This window comes from Dermacentor albipictus, unplaced genomic scaffold (genome assembly GCF_038994185.2).
Source record: "Dermacentor albipictus isolate Rhodes 1998 colony unplaced genomic scaffold, USDA_Dalb.pri_finalv2 scaffold_16, whole genome shotgun sequence".
NCBI lineage: Eukaryota > Metazoa > Arthropoda > Arachnida > Ixodida > Ixodidae > Dermacentor > Dermacentor albipictus.
The window spans coordinates 7,610,340-7,629,987 of record NW_027225570.1 but is presented as its reverse complement, the minus strand read 5'-3'; the positions used below and the strand labels follow the sequence as shown (position 1 = coordinate 7,629,987).

The following is a 19,648-nucleotide window of genomic DNA, read 5'->3' as shown; positions in this document are numbered from 1 at the left end:
ATACCGAATAAATAAATGAATAAATAAATAAATAAACAAGTCGACGAAATGCTCTGCGACGACATCATCCAGCCGTCGAAAGGCCCTTGGGCCTCTCCTGTTGTCCTGGTGAAGAAAAAGGACGGAACCCTACGTTTCTACGTCGATTATCGTCGACTGAACAAGATCACGAAGAAAGACGTATGCCCCCTATTGCCACCACGTGACAATATTCTAAGAAAAATACCGCTACATGTGTGAAATAATCGGGACTTGGGGAATATGTGCTGTCGCTACATTGCTCAATTGGTATTCGCATTACCGTCAACAGTCATCGTGAGATTTGTTGTGCCATCACTTTTTTTTTCCTTAGATCTCATGCTGTATAAACTTTTGACTGCGATGATATACGTTCATCACTTTGTGATTTTACATCGTGAGCTACACCCATGAGTGCCGTATCTGCTCAGAGCACGTGTCTGCTCAGTGCGGACTTACTCGACAACGGGAGAGATAAACAAGGTAGGGGGGCGGATAACATGGCAACCGCGTCACGCGGCATATACGTCTGCCACAATCGCTGCCGTTTTTTAGGAGAAAAAAAAGTAACAGACGGCGCTGTCTCAGATTACGCTTATCAGGGCACGTTCGCCGTCCGTGCAAGAGCAGTCGAGTGGCAGCCGCGCATCCCTCGACGCCCTGCTTCAGCGGGGCGAGCTGCCGAGACTGTCACCTTCGTCGTGGGACAACGAGCAACATGGATTCCTTCTGCGGTTCGCCGCTTTGGGTGAGTTACTCGGGATGAACGCGCGGGCTCTTGCCTGCTTCTCGCGTCGCCGGGGCGCTTTCCATCCAGCTAGAATTTGAGCGGCGCGAGTCGAGGACGTGCGAGTTCGCCGTATCGGTGCACAGCGGACTAAGCCGAGGTGCCCTGAAGGTTGTCACAGGTGCCCTCGTTGTCGCAGTTGTCTCTTTCTCGGAACGATTCGCGTGAGAAGGTGCAACGGTCCGAAGATATGCTCACTAGCACTTGTACGAGATATCTCGGTAAGCGGGTGACAGTAATGTGCCTAGTTGGCGCAGTTTCTGATGAAGGGTTAAGTGCTGACATACAAAAAAAAATGGCAGTTTCACCCGAGGGCAAAACACTGACTGCAATACAAAGGTCTAGCCCTGCACTTGAACTTCGCGGATGTTGTTCCAACTATACGCGTGTACGTCGAACGCGACATACGCGGGTGCACCCAAATTTCTAGCGCCCTTGAAAGCCCTGCTGTACGTGGCCTGTAATGACATCGCACAAACTCCGGTACACTGCCTGTAAAAAGCCGCGCCCGTAGTATAATCTGATTTGAGCTCCGATATTGTTTTGCACTCTTCAGATTTATTAGTCTGAGATTTCAAATAAAGGCATGCGTTGTGAGTGTCTCATTAATTTATTTGCGGGCTGCCAATTTCAAAATTTTGAGCAATAAATTGGTAGAGAATGCAAGACCTTGTATAGCCAACTTTGGTGATAGACTAGTCTAGGAATATAACCCACATATACATCGCGGCATATAACATACTACAAAACATACCTGTACCGAAAAAACAAATTTACTTTTCACTTCGTGAACGCGGGTAACGCGCAAGCGTATACGTGGGTGCCATTCATATAATTGCAATAGCGATTGCATGGACACTCTAAGCGCGTTCTGCCGTCGTAGCTGCCCATGTCGGGTACAACTTTGGGAAAAAAGGGGGCGTTTACTCCTCCGAGGCGGATGCGCACGAGCATCCACCAGTGGGCGCGCACTCTGGACCGACGTCATGCGCCGGACGGCCGGTGACCCTGCCGTCGGAGAAGATGGCCGCCCACGCTTCGAACGGGGCCAAGTCGCGTCAGCTGTGCGCGTCAACGCCTCGTCACAGTGAATTCCCAAACTCTTGGTGATTGTCTGTCACGCCGCAAGTATGACTGCGAGCTTACCATTCGGCATATGTGCCGCGTGCGTTTATTCTAAGCCGTGATCCGGCGAAGAAAAATTGCAGCGAGCATCGCTGCGCTACGTTTTGCCTGAAAACAGGATCCCGCGGCGACCGCTGCAAAGACACATCCTGCTAGCAATTGCGCGTCGCTCATCCGCTGTGAGTCGGGGAGCCATTCCGAATAAATTCTGCGAAAAGGTTTGACTTCTATGTCTAATATAGGCAGCACGCATGCGATGTTGCTATTTCATTGGCCAATAACATTATCTGGGATTGGTGAAGCAATAGTTTTTCATATCAAGTGCCCTGACAGAATCGCACACGCTATCACTCACGTGCGCAATTCCCTTGTCATCGCGCGTAGTAAGATGGCGCCCTCGGGTAATGCGCACAACCGGCAAACCACGTGCGCTTGCCAACATAATTTCTGGTTTAAAGCAGCGTGCGCCGACCTTCATGTCTATTAGGCCGCGCATGCTCCTGGGCACAGTGCGTCAGATCCCGCAACTGCCGCACGGTGTCGCCCCGCAGAGCAAGGCCGTCTGCTCGCGCGCTCTACACAGGCGTGGCTGCGGCTGTACAATGCGTGCTGTGACACAGTCACGCATAAGGTGTGTTGTCAGCGCTCGATATGGTTTCCCACAACAGTTCCGCGCTGCTTTTCGATTCTCGTGATATGTGGCAATTAAACATTTCCAAGACAGTGTTAAGAGAACGGTAAAATGAAAAACAAAACATACGAGAAGGTAGGCACAGCAGCTTGTGAACCCACTCGTACCTCTACCCGCGTCTGTTTGTAAATGTGTGTTTTCTTCTATTTGTATAATTTTTTTTATTTCCTACATTTCTTTATATTTGAGATTGTCTTAGTTTTAGCGTTTGTGTGTGAATACGTGCCTGCTTCCACGCGTGTTTGCGGCTACTCTAATTTCTGTTCTTTTATTTTATGTCAGCGTTAGTTTTTTCTAGTTTTCTTTCAGCAAAGCCTTTTTACAGATTTTCATTAACCAATCTCATTCAAAGCGCAAACTCCTGTAAACTGCACGGCTGGCCTCTTCCATCTCATTAAAGCCGTACTCACTGTTCTACCTCCTCTTCTCAATCTGTCTACTGGCTGTGTTTTCTGCCCTTACTCTTGTTGTTGCCGCAATGTGATTAACCAACTTGCTCAAAACAAATTTTCATCGCCTATGAAAACAAAAAGGTTTAAAAATTTCTAAAAGCGTCATGTGGGTTGCCCCGTAACTTTGCCTCTTAGCTCTCTTCACGTTTATGCATCAGTGCATGTGGCAGCTCGCCAAAAGTGCACATGAAAGGGTGCATATTGTGAAACAGCACCTTGCTATGCTGTTGCATTTTTCACGCTTTCAGTCTTGCTGAAGAGACGGTGTCGCAGCCCATCACATGCTGGTAAACATTTTCTACACGGATAACATTGTTCAGTGGGGTGTCATTTGCTGTCTGACGCTTTCATCCTTACAAAGACATTTTTCAGTGAATGGAGCCCAACAAAGCAGTGCACCGAGCACTTTTGCAACTTTCACCATTTTCATTGTCTGAACCTGGCCGTCGCTATGCCCATGGCTTGTGAATGAAATAATTGTCTCAATAAAACACACCCTTTACTCAGCATTTTTTAGTACAAAGAATGCTAGCACAGCTATTCAGGGTGAATTACTCTGCTTATATTCGTGTTACCTGCTCAGTCAGATGAACAAATAAAACAATGGCTGTGGCATGACTGCAATTTGATGTTCTGTACAAAGTTCAAGGGCGATGACGCCGTCCGCGTGCGCCGTATGCTACACGTGCGAGTGAAGGCGTGCGAGCCATTGGACCGACAGTCGTTCAGCTGCAGGCTCACGTCGACATGCGCACACATCCAATACTGACATAGCCATTTTATTTACTAACATACGCAGTGTTGTTCACAATCTGGGTGACTTGCCAAGTTCCACTGACGCCACATCAGCTGATATCGTAATTTTGAGAGACTTGGCTGAACGATTCTGCCGGGAATAGAGAAATTTTTATCCGCGAAATTGCTACTCAGTTTTTAGATGTGATCGTGCTGGTCTTGATCGTGGTATCAGATAACTTTCAGTGTTTTCCGTTAGATATAGCTACAGCTCTTGAGTTCATTTCCGTGCAGATCACAATGTAATTCCACAAGTTTTTGTTTTGCGTATGTTATAGAGCACCGTCACCTCCCAGTGGTTCTTGCACTGACCTGCATGACGCTTTTAACACCGTGCATAGTATGTTTCTTAACCTTTAATGTTCCTTTTTGGAGACTTCAATTACCCTGAAATAAGCTGGTCCGACCTCACCTGCATCATAAATTACAGGTCCTCAGAATCGTTAAATTTTTTATCGGTATGTTCGGTCTTTTCTTTGACACAGCTAATAAGTGAACCAACAAGGGTTACCTCATCCACGTCCAGCATATTGGATTTACTGGTAACCACATCCGCACATATTGTTTCAGGTATCGCCTATATGCCAGGAATTTGATCATTGCCTAATACATGTTATGTTACGTTTACGCGCTCGGACTTCAGATAAGACAAAAACAATATATAATTACGCGAAATCCAATTTTCCGGCAATGAATAATGACCTCGAGGAACTTATGAATAACTTTTTGGCCAGTTTCAGCAAATGTTCCCGTGAAGAAAATTGGTGTAATTTCAGGAACTGCAGGAATTACTAGACACATACATTCCACAAAACACCATCATCACAAATCCCCATTCCCCATGGTTTAATCAGACGTTAAAACGACTGGCAAACAAGAACCATCGACTATTTCATGAAGCAAAATCGTTGGAAAGGCCTGAAGCTCGGTCAAGAGTTCGGGAACATGTCCGTTTTATAAGAGCGCCCTTAAAGAAGCTAACAAGTTTCACAACGTCACTTTACCGTCAGTGCTAATAACTAAAAAAAATTCTGGAGCATAGTAAACATGACAAATTGCCCATATCTCTAGATTGCGAACTTGCTAAATGAAACATTCAGACGAGCCTTTCTGCCGGAATGCAGTCGTGGCGACACACTCCGCCCATATTTCTGCGCACCCTCCGTCTTCTTATCATCGGGCCCAGCATAACACAGCTGCACGCTGGACTGCATGGTCGATAAAGCATAGCGCCACCGCCACGTCACCCGAGGTATGCGTCACTGGCGGTGGCTAAAAAACAGGCTGCCTGGCTGAGAAGGACGGCCTTCTACCTTCCGCTACTGGGACGAACGTAGCGTTGGTATGCCCGTCCGCTGCCATCGTTAGTCGAATAAAGAGTCGTTACATTTTTATGTTGGGATTCGTCCTTCGGCAGACACGACATCCGACACAGTTGTGAAATTAGGTTTCCGATGGATCCAATTACTTTTAACTTTGATGAAATTACTGGAATAATCGACCGTCTGAAAGTGTGTTCCTCTTCTGGACCTGACAGTATACGCCCTAGAGTACGAAAACTTGTAAAGCTTACGCTGCTATCATTTTATGTAAATTATTTGAACAATCTCTAAATGCCGGTGATCTACCCGAAGACTGGCTGATCGGTAAGGTGGTCCCACTTCACATATCTGGAGATGAGCACGTAGCCGTGAATTATCGACCAATATCTTTCACCAGGATACCTTCCAATATCTGGAACATATAGTATAACGGATAACAAGTTTCCTAAAATGTTTTTTTCGCACCCGTTGAACATGGATTGAGAAAGTTATTTTCGTGTGAAACACAGCTATTAACATTTACTAACGATATCCACTCTATCTTAGACAAATGCTCAGAAGTAGTTTGTATTTATTTGGACTTTAGCAAAGCTTTTGAAAGCGCTCTTAAAATCATGCTCAATCATGCTTAAAATCTTGCTCTTGAAATCACTGAATATCGATCCAAAAATACTAACCCGGATTGAATGCTTCCTAGTCGCTCGCAGTGTACGTACTCGCTAACGGACGCTGCTCGCGCTCTTTCTCTAGCACCTGGTGCACCACAAGGAACGGTGCCCACTCCTATTCTTCATTCATGACCTGCCTAATAACATAAACCCTTCAAACCTCTTGCCGTTGATTGCGTAATCTACCGTGAAGTTAAAACTGCTAACGATTCCGCAGTACTACAGGTTGATTGAGCCTTAACACAACTAAATGCAAAGTAATGCTCTTTGCACGTCGACCTGCGTCAGTTTCTCCTGATTATACTATTAACAGTTCTCCACTATTACTTACCTCTTACAAATATCTCGGCGTCTTTTTACAGTCTAATTTTTCCTGGAACAAACATGTAGTGCACATTATTTCTAATGCCAAGTACATGCTAGGCTATCTGAAACGAAATTTTAACGCTGCAACGCCCTCTGTTAAGCTTCTTTATACCTCCCTGGTCCCATCAAAACTCGAGTATGCTGCGCCAATTTGGAATCCACATACATTATTAACACAAGCAGTAGAAGCCATCCAAAACCGTGCAGCCCACTTCATTCTTCGCAATTATAACCGTCTATCCAGCGTAACCGTTCTGCGGAATACCTTAACGCTACCACCATTTGCTTTGCGCCGAAGGACATTGCGTCTGTGTCTGCTTTCAAAATTTATTACAAAATCGTGAACTAAGAAATATCCTCATAATTTGCCAAGGTTGACGACTGGGCGTGTTGGTATAGCATATTAGAGGTTGGACTGCGCAACATTTTGACGAGACACACAGAAGCTCTCTGTGGTGCGTGTTTGTCTTCTGCGTGTCTCGTCAAAATGTTGCGCAATCCAACCTCTAATATCCTCATAATCCCTCCCAGTTACATTACACTGTGCATTGATCATTTGTGCAAGGTCCGCATTCCGCGTTGTCACACATCTGCATAATTGTACTCATTTTATCCAAACACAGCATTGGAGTAGAACCACCTACGCTTACTAACACTTTCGAAGAACTTAAGAAACGGTTAGACAATCTGTATTCTGTTAGCTAAATTGCGTATTGAAGTTTTTGCTTCTTTTGTTGTGATAAACGACGATGTTACCATGTGTTATGCATTGTTGCTGCAGTATCTTTGTAACTAGTTTTGCACAATTACTTGTTCGTTCGTAAAGTATACCGGTTCGTTTTCATGTCGTCACTAGTATACCTTTGAGTATGTGTATGCACGTGTTTCAAAGCTGTATAATTATCTTTCTTGTACTGTGCCACTCCCCTCAATGGTGTTCCTGTGGCCATGAGGGTACGTGTAACAAACAAAGAATAAAGCAGAGGCACGCGCTTTCTGCCATTCTGCACATTCCGCGGCCGGCCGCATTATTTTGAAAACGATCTACAGAGTAGGTGTACCGACGGTTCATGGGTGCTGTGTTCTCGCCGTTAAGTTTGCGTAGAAGCGACGGACCGCACGATGGTCACTTCGCTCGCTGCTGCAGCCGCACTTCTCCACGGGCACGTCCTCCACCAGCACCCGAATGCCGTATTGCCCACCCAGGCACGTACCCAGGATTTTTTTTCGGGAGGGGCCCACAACCTCCATCATCATCATCATCATTTCTTAATTTCATCGCTCCACTTAGTGTTCTGTCGTCCTCGATTGCGTTTTCCTTCTCTTGGTACCCATTCTGTAACCCTAATGGTCCAACGGTTATCTAACCGGCGCATTACATGACCTGCCCAGCTACATTTCTTCCTCTTGATGTCAATTAGAATATCGTCTATACCCGTTCGCTCTCTGATCCAAACCGCTCTTTCTCTCTCTTAACGTTATGCCTAGCAATCTTCGTTCGATCGCTCTTTGTGCGGTCCTTAACTCATTCTCAAGTCTCTGCCCCATATGTCAGCACTGGCAAAATGCACTGACTGCACACCTTACTTTTCAATAATAATGATAAGCTTCCAGTCAGGAGCTGGCAATGTCTGCCGTATGCGATCCAACCTATTTTTATTCTTCTGTGAATTTCCTTCTCATGATCAGGGTTCCCTGTGATTAATTGACCTAGGTAAACCTACTCCTTCACAGTCACTAGTGGCCGACTGGCGATCCTGATCTCTTGTTCCTTTGCCCGGCTATTTATCATTATCGTCATCTTCTGCATATTAATATTCAACCCCACTCTTACACTCTCTCTGTTAAGGTCTCCAATCATTTGTTGTAACTCGTCTGCATTGTTGTTGAATAGAACAATGTCATCGGCAAACCGAAGGTTGCTGAGATATTTGCCGTCGATCTTTACTCCTAAGCCTTCCCAGTTTAATAGCTTGAATTCTTCTAAGCACGCAGTGAATAGCTTTGGAGAAATTGTCTCCCTGTCTGACCTATTTACCTATAGGTATCTCCCTGCTTTTCTCGTGTAGAATTAAGGTAGCTGTAGAACCTCTGTATATATTCTTACGCGAAGGACGATCCAGTAAGACGAGAAACTATTTACAGATTATATTTACAACAACGGTTGCAGCGCTGACCGGTTAGCTTCACAGCACGAGCCCAGTTCGTTCTTCCTCCTCTTTTCTGGAGTGATGGCACCTACGCGCCTCGTTCAAACAAATACCACACGCATGTAGCAATATTTTCCAAGCTTTTTACGTAAGCGTTCTGTAGTCCTTGATTACGTAGTGCCTCTAGACTGCTGGCATCTCTACTGAATCAAATGCATTTTCGTAATCTATATAAGCCACATAGAGAGGCCTGTTGTACTCTGCAGATTTCGCGATAACCTGATTGATTACATGGATGTGATCCATTGTAAGGTATCTCTTCCTGAAGACAGCCTGTTCCCTTGGTTGACAAAATCCAGTGTTGCCCTTATTCTATTGGAGATTATTTTGGTAAATATCTTGTACAATACTGGGAGCAAGCTAATGGCCCTATAATTTTTCAATTCTTTAACGTCTCCTTTTTTGTGGATTAGTATGTCTGCATTCTTCCAGTTTTCTGGGACCCTTGCAGTCGCTTCGTATAAAGAGCCGCCAGTTTTACAAGCATTGTCTCCTCCATCTTTGATTAAATAGACTGTTATTCCACCTTCTCCTCCCGCTCTTCATCGTTTCATGTCTTGCAGCGCCCTTCTGACCTCATCGCTAGTTATAGGAGAGTTTCTGTATCCTGTTCATTACTGTTTCTAAGTGAGGTATCGTGACTCCTCTGGGCACTGTATACAGGTCAGCTTAGAATTTTTTCGCTGCTTTTACTGTATCTTCGAGATTGCTTATGATGTTATCCCTCTTATCTTTTAGTGCATACGTCATAGTTTGTCCTATGCCAGGTTTCTCTTTTACTGATTTCAGGCTGCGTTCATTTTTTTACGGCTTCTTCAGTCTTTCACATGTTATAGTTTCGAATATCAGTTATTTTCGCCTTGTTGATCAGTTTTGACAGTTCCGCGAATTGCGTAACGCTGTGCGGCCGCCAGTCCCATACAACCGCGTAGAGCGCAGAACTCTGCGATTCTACACGTACTGTGCTCACCGAGAAAGGTTAGAAAAACACCCACATAAGCACAGCAGGGAAGTGGCTACGTGAGGCGGTTCGACCGATAACTGTAGAAGCGTCATTCAAAGCAAGTAATTATTCTCCACTTCCGGCAGCGTTTTCACTACTTCCTTTTTAAATAAAAAGATGTTGATCCATAAATATTATCATAAACAACGGTTAACATTATCATTCGCTTTTGCTTGCAGTTTGGTTGTTGCGTTGGCTCTCTCCCTTAGTAGGTCACTTAATTTCTCAACTCCTTGCGATTTTTCTTTCCAGTTTCCAATTTTGCACGAAAAGTGCTATACAATTAAGGAAAAACAGACGAGGTAACGGGCGACAGTCATCTTGCTTATGGGTTTAAGGGTTATTGCAGGGTTTCGTGATAGACGCTCTTTCACATCATTTTATTTCCCACCTTATCTAACCCATATCACGTGTATATGGTTCCGGGCATCTGCCAGCGTCGCGGCGAGCCGTAACTCAAGGAAATAATGAAGCAAAGGGAAAAGTTAAACGCAATTGGCGTTTTCTCCGGCCGCAACTCGTTCCATGAGAGTACAGACCAGCTGAGTAACAGCCGCATCCCTCTCCTGGTCCCAGGATCAGCCTAAACAAAGAAGGTTGAACTAACAAAAGCAACAGCTATGAGCGTGACGGTTGAATAGATGGTGACAACTGAACGCATCTCGAGTTAATCGCGCGGGTGCGGAATCCATGAGAAAACTGTCCTTCACATTACAAGAGATGCCGATAACTACCGCCATCTAGTGAAAAAGGCAGCATAAGGCTGACCGATGAACAGCTGCCAAGTCTCAACATTAATCTGGCGGCGCTTTAGGAATGTGTGAGGAGTGGTGGCGTGGGTGGGGAGGGGGGGGTATGCCACTTGATTTCGGGGGGGGGGGGGGGCCGGGCCCCCCCCCCCGGGCCCCCCCCGGGCCCCCCCCCTGGGTACGTGCCTGTGCCCACCATTGTAGAGAATCCGCCGAATTTGCACAAACTGTGTCCGGGGGTGATCTCAGCCGCTCCGCAACAGAGTTCAGCTTGGGCAATTGAGGTGACTTGAGGTGATTGAGGTGAATTGGGCAATTGAGGTTGGAAGTGCAGAACGAGGGGACCTGACCCTTCCGGAGTGAGCCTTGGCAGGTGTTGCAAACGTTGAAGGTTGTAAAGTCAGTCTCAGAGCAATCTTGCTCAAGCACGGGAACCCAAGCCTCGTAGGCGGAAGCGATGTCTCGCAGATGCCAGAGGCAATCCCACGCACTTCAGACGCTCCCAAACAGGTTATTGCTGAAATATTTTGCCGGCGCACGTGTGAAGCCGGACATTCTGTTCGTGGTTACGGGCTTCGCGCACGACGCTGCACTGGGCGTCCGAAAATCTTCGCGTCGTTCAATCTCTAAGCTACGGCCTGGTACACCGTCGCAAGTCACCTAGCCCGTTCCTCGCGAGTCTCTTGAGCACGCGAAGCCTTCTGCCGGACTTGTTCAGCCCGGCGACTGCGCGGTCGGCCTGCCGGCGTTTGCGCTGCTGCTCCGTCATTCTCTGTCGGCCACTCGATCGGGAGACGAACCCGGTAGCTCCACACACAATTTGCCGCAACTGCAAGAGGAGGTCAACCCAGCGCGCCTATGCCTACCTTCCAGGCGCTTTCCTCCTTCGCGGCTTCACATACATTCGCCGATTTAACTAGCTGGCCGGTTAGCTTGCGCGTAATATATGCGGAGCCTCAGGACAACGCCGACGGTTAAAATTCTCCTGGAGTGTCCATACGATTCCTATAGCAGGAACTGGAGATCCACGGTCAATAAAGGAACCGACTCGTGCGGACATCGCTCGCACGCATCTCTGGTATTATGGAACTCGTGTGCGCATGCATGCTCCATGTAAACCTGCATTCGTGATCTGTGATGATTGCACAAATAAGTCAATATATCCCGAATATTTTGTTTCCGAACTGTACTTTGATTCGATGTTGCCTTTCGAGTGATCATACTGGTTTATGCATAAAAAGGGTGCGCAATTTTCAGAAGCGTTAGCGCACATTCTCGCTTAGAATATATGCACAGCAAAGCAGGCCGATCAAAAATGTCAACCTAACTTAAAAACCAAGCTATAGTTGCAGCTACCACGCATTCAAAGGCGTCTTCACCTTTAAACCACGATTGATTTGTGTTGGTGCAAGACATTTTAACGGTTCAGTGACAGGAAGCAAGAAAAAAAATTACCGACGATTACGTTACTTCCTAATGCGAAATTTGAGCGCAGCAAATAAGCTGTTTCACCTTTTCGATAGATTGAGGCAAAGAAATCGAGCAACACATGTATGCGCTATCACAGATTTTTTTTTTTATTTTTCACACGTATTCCTTTAACAAAGACTCCATTAACAGTTCTTGACAGTCATGAAGGAAGCTTTGTGGTCGGAGAAATAGACTGATATATGTTCGACTTGGTACACCAATGCTTGATTCTCAAAGACGAGATCTATACAAGTGCCTCGCGAGGTTGTCACAGCCGTGGGACGCGTTACGAGCGAGAGGAACGGGATGTTCTCCCGCATAAGTGTTAGGAAATTGCTGTTTGTCTTTATGTCAACATTAAAGTCCCCCACTACTAACATCGGTGTGGATCGATGGACGGTTAATGCGAGTTGCAGGAAGTGCACGACGTCTTTCGTGAGTGCGGTAGCGGACTCACGAAAGCGGTATCAGTCGGTCGCTGCTAGCGCTGGGGGGATGAAAGGGGGGCGGAGCTGGTTATGAGGCCGACGACAACGCGAAACCCAGGAACGGACGCCAAAGAGCCATTTGTGTAGCCAGCCCTCCTCCACAGTCTCTCCTCCTCCCTTCCATCATCCTCCCTCGCCCGGAGAGCCGACAGCGCGCATGCGCGGCGGCGGAGCAGCGGCGCATGCGCGGCGGCGGAGCGCGGCGGCGGAGGCGAGCTGGTTACGAGGCCGACGACGACGACGCCGACGACGACGCGAAACCCAGGAACGGACGCCAAAGAGCTGCGCTCTAAAAAAGTTCTCTGATAGTTGTTTCGCAGCAGATTACTGAGCTGGGTTGACACGCTTGATGTAATACTGCACAGTCGCACTCAAAGAAAATGGGCTTGCTTTCGTGACAGAAGTAACGGGACGATGAGTAAAACGAGAAAAAAGTGAAAGCAGGAGCAACGTTTCGACAAGTGGTCTTGCCTTCTTCAAGGCGGCATGTGCTTTCCTCGCCGCAGTGCATTCTAAAAGGGAGAGGGCGTAAGACGGGTGGGTGCGGCAACGAGCGAAGGCGTGCTAGCGGCGAGGGTGTGAGGATAAAGGAGTGCGGTGCACAAGGCCAGTGGCACGGCCGTCTGTCAATCACGTGTCAACGCCCGTGTGTCAGCCGGCGTGTCAACGGCGCGCACAGCAGCCCTCGATTACCTGTTTCGCTGGTGGTCGTGGGCTATCGTGTCTCCGGAAGAATTAATAGAAGGAGCGGCAGAAACCGGTGCTCGTGAAAAAGAGAACCTACTAAAGGCACACAGCAGAATGCAATTTGACACACAGAGGGAGAGTGGAGACTGTTGCGCGTTGCACCCCAATGTTTAGGAGGACGTTCTGGTGGGCTATTTGGTTCATAACATTAAGCGTTTTTTGTAAATGTGCGAAACGAATGAGGGCGCATAGACCACACCACGAGCGCCTACTGCCAACTGCTTATTTTTTTATAAACAAGCAATATGCATATATCTCATTCAGGAACCTGTACACGTGTCCGCATTGCCACCCTCACATGTGCCGATAAACACACGACATAAAGTTATCTGCTGGGTAACGGGGTAGACCGAAATTGCGACAAGCTATCAGCAAAATAACCGTGAGCCCTTCTTGCTGTATTATAAGATAGGGAGGTATAAAATAAGAAAAAAGAACAGGAGAAAAAAGCGGGAAGAGACCGCGAACATGTGCAACAATATGATATGGCACTTAACGAATAACCAGTTTAAAGGTGTAGGATGAGGGCATAAAATCGTTTGAAAAAAACAAAGACAAAAACAAAAAGAAAACATAATGGAGGGGAATATCACTCCGATCAACAAATGTGGCAATGACGTCATGAAAGCATGAAGGCTGAAAAAAAATTACCGACGATTACGTTACTTCCTAATGCGAAATTTGAGCGCAGCATATAAGCTGTTTCACCTTTTCGATAGATTGAGGCAAAGAAATCGAGCAACACATGTATGCGCTATCACAGAATTTTTTTTTCATTTTTCACACGTATTTCTTTAACAAAGACTGCACTAACAGTTCTTGAGTCATGAAGGAAGCTTTGTGGTCGGAGAAATAGACTGATATATGTTCGACTTGGTACACCTATGCTTGATTCTCAAAGACGTTCGATAGATTGAGGCGAAGAAATCGAGCAACACATGTATGCGCTATCACAGAATTTTTTTTTATTTTTCACACGTATTCCTTTAACAAAGACTCCACTAACAGTTCTTGACAGTCATGAAGGAAGCTTTGTGGTCGGAGAAATAGACTGATATATGTTCGACTTGGTACACCAATGCTTGATTCTCAAAGACGAGATCTATACAAGTGCCTCGCGAGGTTGTCACAGCCGTGGGACGCGTTACGAGCGAGAGGAACGGGATGTTCTCCCGCATAAGTGTTAGGAAATTGCTGTTTGTCTTTATGTCAACATTAAAGTCCCCCACTACTAACATCGGTGTGGATCGATGGACGGTTAATGCGAGTTGCAGGAAGTGCACGACGTCTTTCGTGAGTGCGGTAGCGGACTCACGAAAGCGGTATCAGTCGGTCGCTGCTAGCGCTGGGGGGATGAAAGGGGGGCGGAGCTGGTTACGAGGCCGACGATAACGCCGACGACGACGCGAAACCCAGGAACGGACGCCAAAGAGCCATTTGTGTAGCCAGCCCTCCTCCACAATCTCTCCTCCTCCCTTCCATCATCCTCCCTCGCCCGGAGAGCCGACAGCGCGCATGCGCGGCGGCGGAGCAGATTCGTCGGCGAGCTGGTTACGAGGCAGACGACGACGCGAAACCCAGGAACGGACGCCAAAGAGCCATTTGTGTAGCCAGCCCTCCTCCACAATCTCTCCTCCTCCCTTCCATCATCCTCCCTCGCCCGGAGAGCCGACAGCGCGCATGCGCGGCGGCGGAGCAGCAGATTCGTCGGCGAGCTGGTTACGAGGCCGACGCCGACGACGACAACGCCGACGACGACGCGAAACCCAGGAACGGACGCCAAAGAGCTGCGCTCTAAAATGGCTTACAGAGAACGATAGAAGTGAGGGTGACGGCGACCGAATCAACAAAAGTGGCTACGGAAAGAGCGAAACCTCGTGGAAAAATTAACGCTCGGCCGCAATCGCAGCACAACGCCAACCTACAACAAAAGACAAAAATCCAGGAAATCTTAGACCATCAAAAGAATTCTTTTTACAAGGCGTATTCCTGAAAATTGACTTCTTGTAACGAGACAGATGGCGTGCTAATACATTTGTTGCCATTTTTTGTTATGTAGAAGGCTTCCACACTCTCCCTTTCAATCTTATCCCTCGAATGGTACAGGCACGTTGTTATTAAAATTTGGTTTACAAAGGTTGTTTCTTCCGCCCTCCTCTTTTCCTGTGCATCTGTCGCAGTGTAGCGCCAAAGTGCCTCCTGCCTTGTTTTACATGCCACTGATGATCCCGTGCACTTTCATTGAAACACCTGCCCGTTTTTCCAAATACATGTGTTGTCACATGTGAAGGGGATCGAATACACTACGCCACAAACACAATCTGTGTAGTGCATTTCGTGTCTAATTGAACACTGAGGCCTGCTTTCTCTTGCCTACTCGGCTACTCCATGCACCCCATCCAAGCTACTCGGCTTGCATGGGGTCGAAAAAACGACGTGGACCCCGTAGCGGCTTGCCACTTCGATGTTGTGCGACACTCGATGAATATAGGGCATGACCTGTAGTTTATTTCCTAATAGCCTCTTTCTGTTGCTTTTTACCTTTCAGTTTTTGCAAGAAGCTTTCGCAGGCGCCAGTCATTAAACTGAGTGTAACCTGCCGAGAGGAATCGCCTAACTTGCTGATTGAAACTGATTTCTAATTTATGCTCGCATGATGTTTCGAGGGCGGACTTGCAAGCTAGGGTAGTGTTGGCTCTCTTAGCTAACTTGGAATGTGCGCATTCAAACGGCAACGGGGTCTTTTTGTCCTCGGGTGGTAATACCAGCAGATGTGTTTATCGTCAAAATGAAGACAGGTCCAAAAACTGAAAGGCAGGAACAAGCAGAAAGGCAGGCAGAGTTACTCAGGGATAACCCTGAGTAACTCTGGCGGAATGCGAGAACACCTGTGTGCCCAGATTTAGGTGCACGTTAAAGAACCCCAGGTGGTCGAGATTTCCAGAGTCCTCCACTACGGCGTGCCTTATCAGAAAGGGGTTTTGGCACGTAAAACCCCGTAATTTAATTGTAATCCCTGACTAACTCGTCAATGAATGTGAGCGCCCCCCCCCCCATCCCGCCCGAAACTGATTGGAATATCTAATACTCTATCTGCGGTATTATGAAGCTTATCTTGTGCGGACACGTGAAGCATGACTAAGTCGTCATCGGCATGCGGAAAACGGGCACGACATGATGCCCGAAAATTTGTTGTTGAACTTGTTGATCAAACGCCGACAGATATATATCGCAAAGAATCGGTGCAACTGATGAACCTCTACAAATTCCAGCCTTCTGCACATCGTATTTTTCATCATACTCAATGGCTGTGGAACTTAAATAGAAGCTTTACAGTTAAAGGAAGTGCTCTGCGCTCACCCCTACCGTATTCTGAAAGGTTCTGGTCTCTTTAATTTATTGCCTGCGCTCGTGGTGTGCGTTTCTTTCGTGTGCGCTCGTTTTTCTTCTTCGCGCACTTATAAGAAACATCTAAAGCATCTACAGGGGCACACTCTAGTAGTGGAAGGCACAGCGCAGAACACACTTTCAGAAACAGCAGGTGGCTGGAAATCATGCAATATACGGCCTAGAATTCCAAGAGTGGAAACCACGTTGCGCATATTTAAAGCATGGAGAAGCTTAGCGTTTTGTCCAATACACACCAAGGTCTTTCATTTCATCGGCTGTGGGCAGTGGTGCATCCAGAAAGCTCTGTACGCCCGATATATGCATGGAGTTGCGGTGTCGGGCCGTACGGGCATGACGGGGCTCAGGCTGTCAAGAGTCATCAGTCACCCTGCAGAGAAGGCTGCCTAGTGCAATGTTGCGCTGGTATTGCAGGGTGTGCCACTTGAGTGATGGCTTTGAGGCAATCCTCTTAGGCTGGCATTAGCTAGCGACGACCGTAAAGACTGTAGTAGAGGGTGCGTGTTGCCCGGCGCTGCACAAGCTCAAGTTTGTCAGCGAGGTGAGTTTGGCACAGGGGCTGTACTGACGAGCAGTACTCAATGCGTGGAAGAATGATAGGAGCGTAGAGTGCTCGGAAAACCTCATATCCACAGGGAAGGGAGACACGGCACACAAGGCCAGGAATGCGATGATCATCAGATAGTGCTGCTGACACATGCGTCGAGAGAAGGGCTGAACGTTACACCCAGAACGGGAAAGGCCCGAACAGGGGTGCCTCCGAGGAAGTAAAGTGGACACGCAGAAGTTTTGCTGTGGACGATACACATTGCACCACATCTTGCAGTGCTACTACAGTTTGTTATTGCAGGCCCCGTCACTAAACTTTACAAAACATATTTCTTGCAAGCGCATAAGCTGTATATCAGCATAATGTTACAGTGAAAGTGTTGTTCATCAAACACATTCTGCAATGGTGCATTATGGAGTTGGCTTTGAGTTGATCTTTTTTTCTGACTGCATTATAGTATCGCAGCGAGAAACATTTTAGTGGAAGCTGAAGATATTTGGGCAGTTTGGGCACATTGACTGCGCACTGCACTGGTGACGCCTTTCCCCGTGATGCACTCGCACCATCAGCTCTTTCCACAAATAAAGAGAAAACCAATTGCTGCTTCTCTCGCAGGCATCTAAGCACTCCTGGTGTGTGCACGCATAGCTCTTGCACGATGAAGGTCCTGCTTTGCACTGCACACGCTGAAAAAAGATTTCTTTTTTGCAGTGCTGAAGTATGACACACTGACTCGCACTACTGCAGCACTGTGTCATGTTTACTTCAGTGCGTCAGCATTCGTGAGTGCTGCGCAAGCGATTTATCCCCAACCAGCCCGTAAGACACATGCACTTGAAAGAAGTGAATGAAGTACTGTGAATTTCTACTGAACTCGATTCACATGCCGTATCGAAGAGCGCGCTGTCAGCTGAGACGGAAGGCATGGCTGATGGTTCACGTTCTTTCCATTTTTTTGGCTACTAGTGTATTTTGCTTTCGAAAATTATCTTTGCCGCTGGAAACAGCGAGCTCACCCGTTAAAATTTCAGCCACCTGATACCACACGAAACCCGCCGCAGTTCACCACCCGAAGTTTCACACGGTTCATTCACCACACGAAGTTTGGAGTGCCATATTTTCAAGCGGTGCAGCACCAAACGGAACTGAAAATTCCTTTCCTTCGACAGAATTTCTCAGCTGGGCTCGTTCACTCGCCAGTTACGAACTCGATAGACGCGCCAGGCCTACGCCTAACGTAAACATCCGCGGTAAGCGAGCGCTGATTATCCGGGCTTCGGAGTTCGTAAGCATCTATCCATTCCTTTCTAGCGCAACAAATTACGCATACACCAAACAGTCGCATAGCCAGAAATTTCGTTATACACTGGCTTTAACGTGGTTGCGTGACATAATGGACGCTCCAAAAGTTGAACAGCGGGGTGTCGTGAGGTTTTTGACGGCTGAAGGTGTTTCCCAAACAGCAATTAGTCACCGTATCGCTGCCCTGTAGGTTTAAGATTGCATTTCATTGGCCACTGTGAAGCGTTGGAGCAGACGGTTCAAAAACGACGTGAATGTGGCAAAGACGATCCAAGGCCGGGCCAAAGCCACCGTGCAGTCACCCCCAACGCAATTGCAAAGGTTGATGAGCTGATTAAACCAGAACGGAGGATAAGCATCGATTAATTGAGAGAGCGTGTCAACATCAGTCACGGTTCGGTTCACACTATAATTCACGAACACCTCTGTTACCGGTTCCGATTTGGTCAATGGATGCCCAAGATTTTGAACCACCGCCAGAAGACGGAGAGGTTCGGCGCTGCCTTGACTCATCTGATCCGATATTACAATTATTTCCAGAATGGCTTCGAGAAAGGACAATGCACTGAAATGGCACTTATCAAAATGAGAAATTTATTAGTAATATTGAAAATAAGTTTATTACACTTTTGTTATTTCTACACTTCAAAAAAGCGTTCGATTCTAAAAAGCATGACATATTATTACGTAAATTATCGTTTTATGGAATAAGAGTAATTGCTCTGGAGCCATTCATCGTCAAGAATACAGTGCACAGTTGTAAACGGTGTTCCGTCTGCTTTTGGCACAATATGTACAGGGGTTCCACAGGGCTACTTTAGGGCCCTTTTCCTACTTTATATTAATGATATCAATGTACTTCATTCAGCTGATATAATTCTGTATGCAGATGATGCTATCATATTTCTCTGGTAATGACCTCTTGAACACTATAGCAAATGCAAACTAATATTTGTCTGATCTATCATAATGGATGAAGGCCGATGATCTTCAGCTAAGCTTGCAAAAAAAATAGTGTTTAAACCTGAAAATAAACTAACTTTCGAGCCTCTCCTCAGTTTCAGAGAGGAAAACGGGCGAGAGAGAGAGAGAAATAAACTTTATTTTGAGACCAGGCTTCTTGAGCCCAAAGGTGGGTGGCCTCCTCAGTCCAGGTAGCCATGGCTCGCTGCCGCCGCCCGAGCCCTGTTCACCAACCGCAGCTGGCTGTCAGGGTCTTGCGTCACCAGCAGAGCCTCCCACTGGTCTTCCAATTCTTCTTCCGAGTCCGCCTCTTTCTGCATGTTATCGCCTGATGGCGATGATGATGGTTGTGCTTCTCGATTATTCTTGCATCCAAGCACCATATGGCGCAAGGTGTTGGGCGTGTCCGGCGGGCAGAACTTGCAGTCTCGCCCGTAGATGCCCGGGTACATGGCGTGCAGCAGTGTTCCGTGTGGGTACGAGCCTGTAGTCTTCTCCAGGTTACCGCTTGGTTCCTACTCATCGTCTTATGCG

The 19,648-nt window shown here is 47.1% G+C and overlaps 1 protein-coding gene across 1 annotated transcript in view; it reads left to right on the top strand.

Moving 5' to 3' along the window:
- The first annotated feature begins 607 nt into the window (after positions 1 to 607).
- Positions 608 to 19,648, top strand: part of LOC135901675 (multidrug resistance-associated protein 1-like) — a 140,517-nt gene continuing 121,476 nt past the window's right edge. The window contains exon 1 of the mRNA XM_065431518.1: positions 608 to 766. Within this exon, the coding sequence (XP_065287590.1) occupies positions 737 to 766 (30 nt within the window). The 5' untranslated portion in view covers positions 608 to 736. The remainder of the gene's footprint in view (positions 767 to 19,648) is intronic.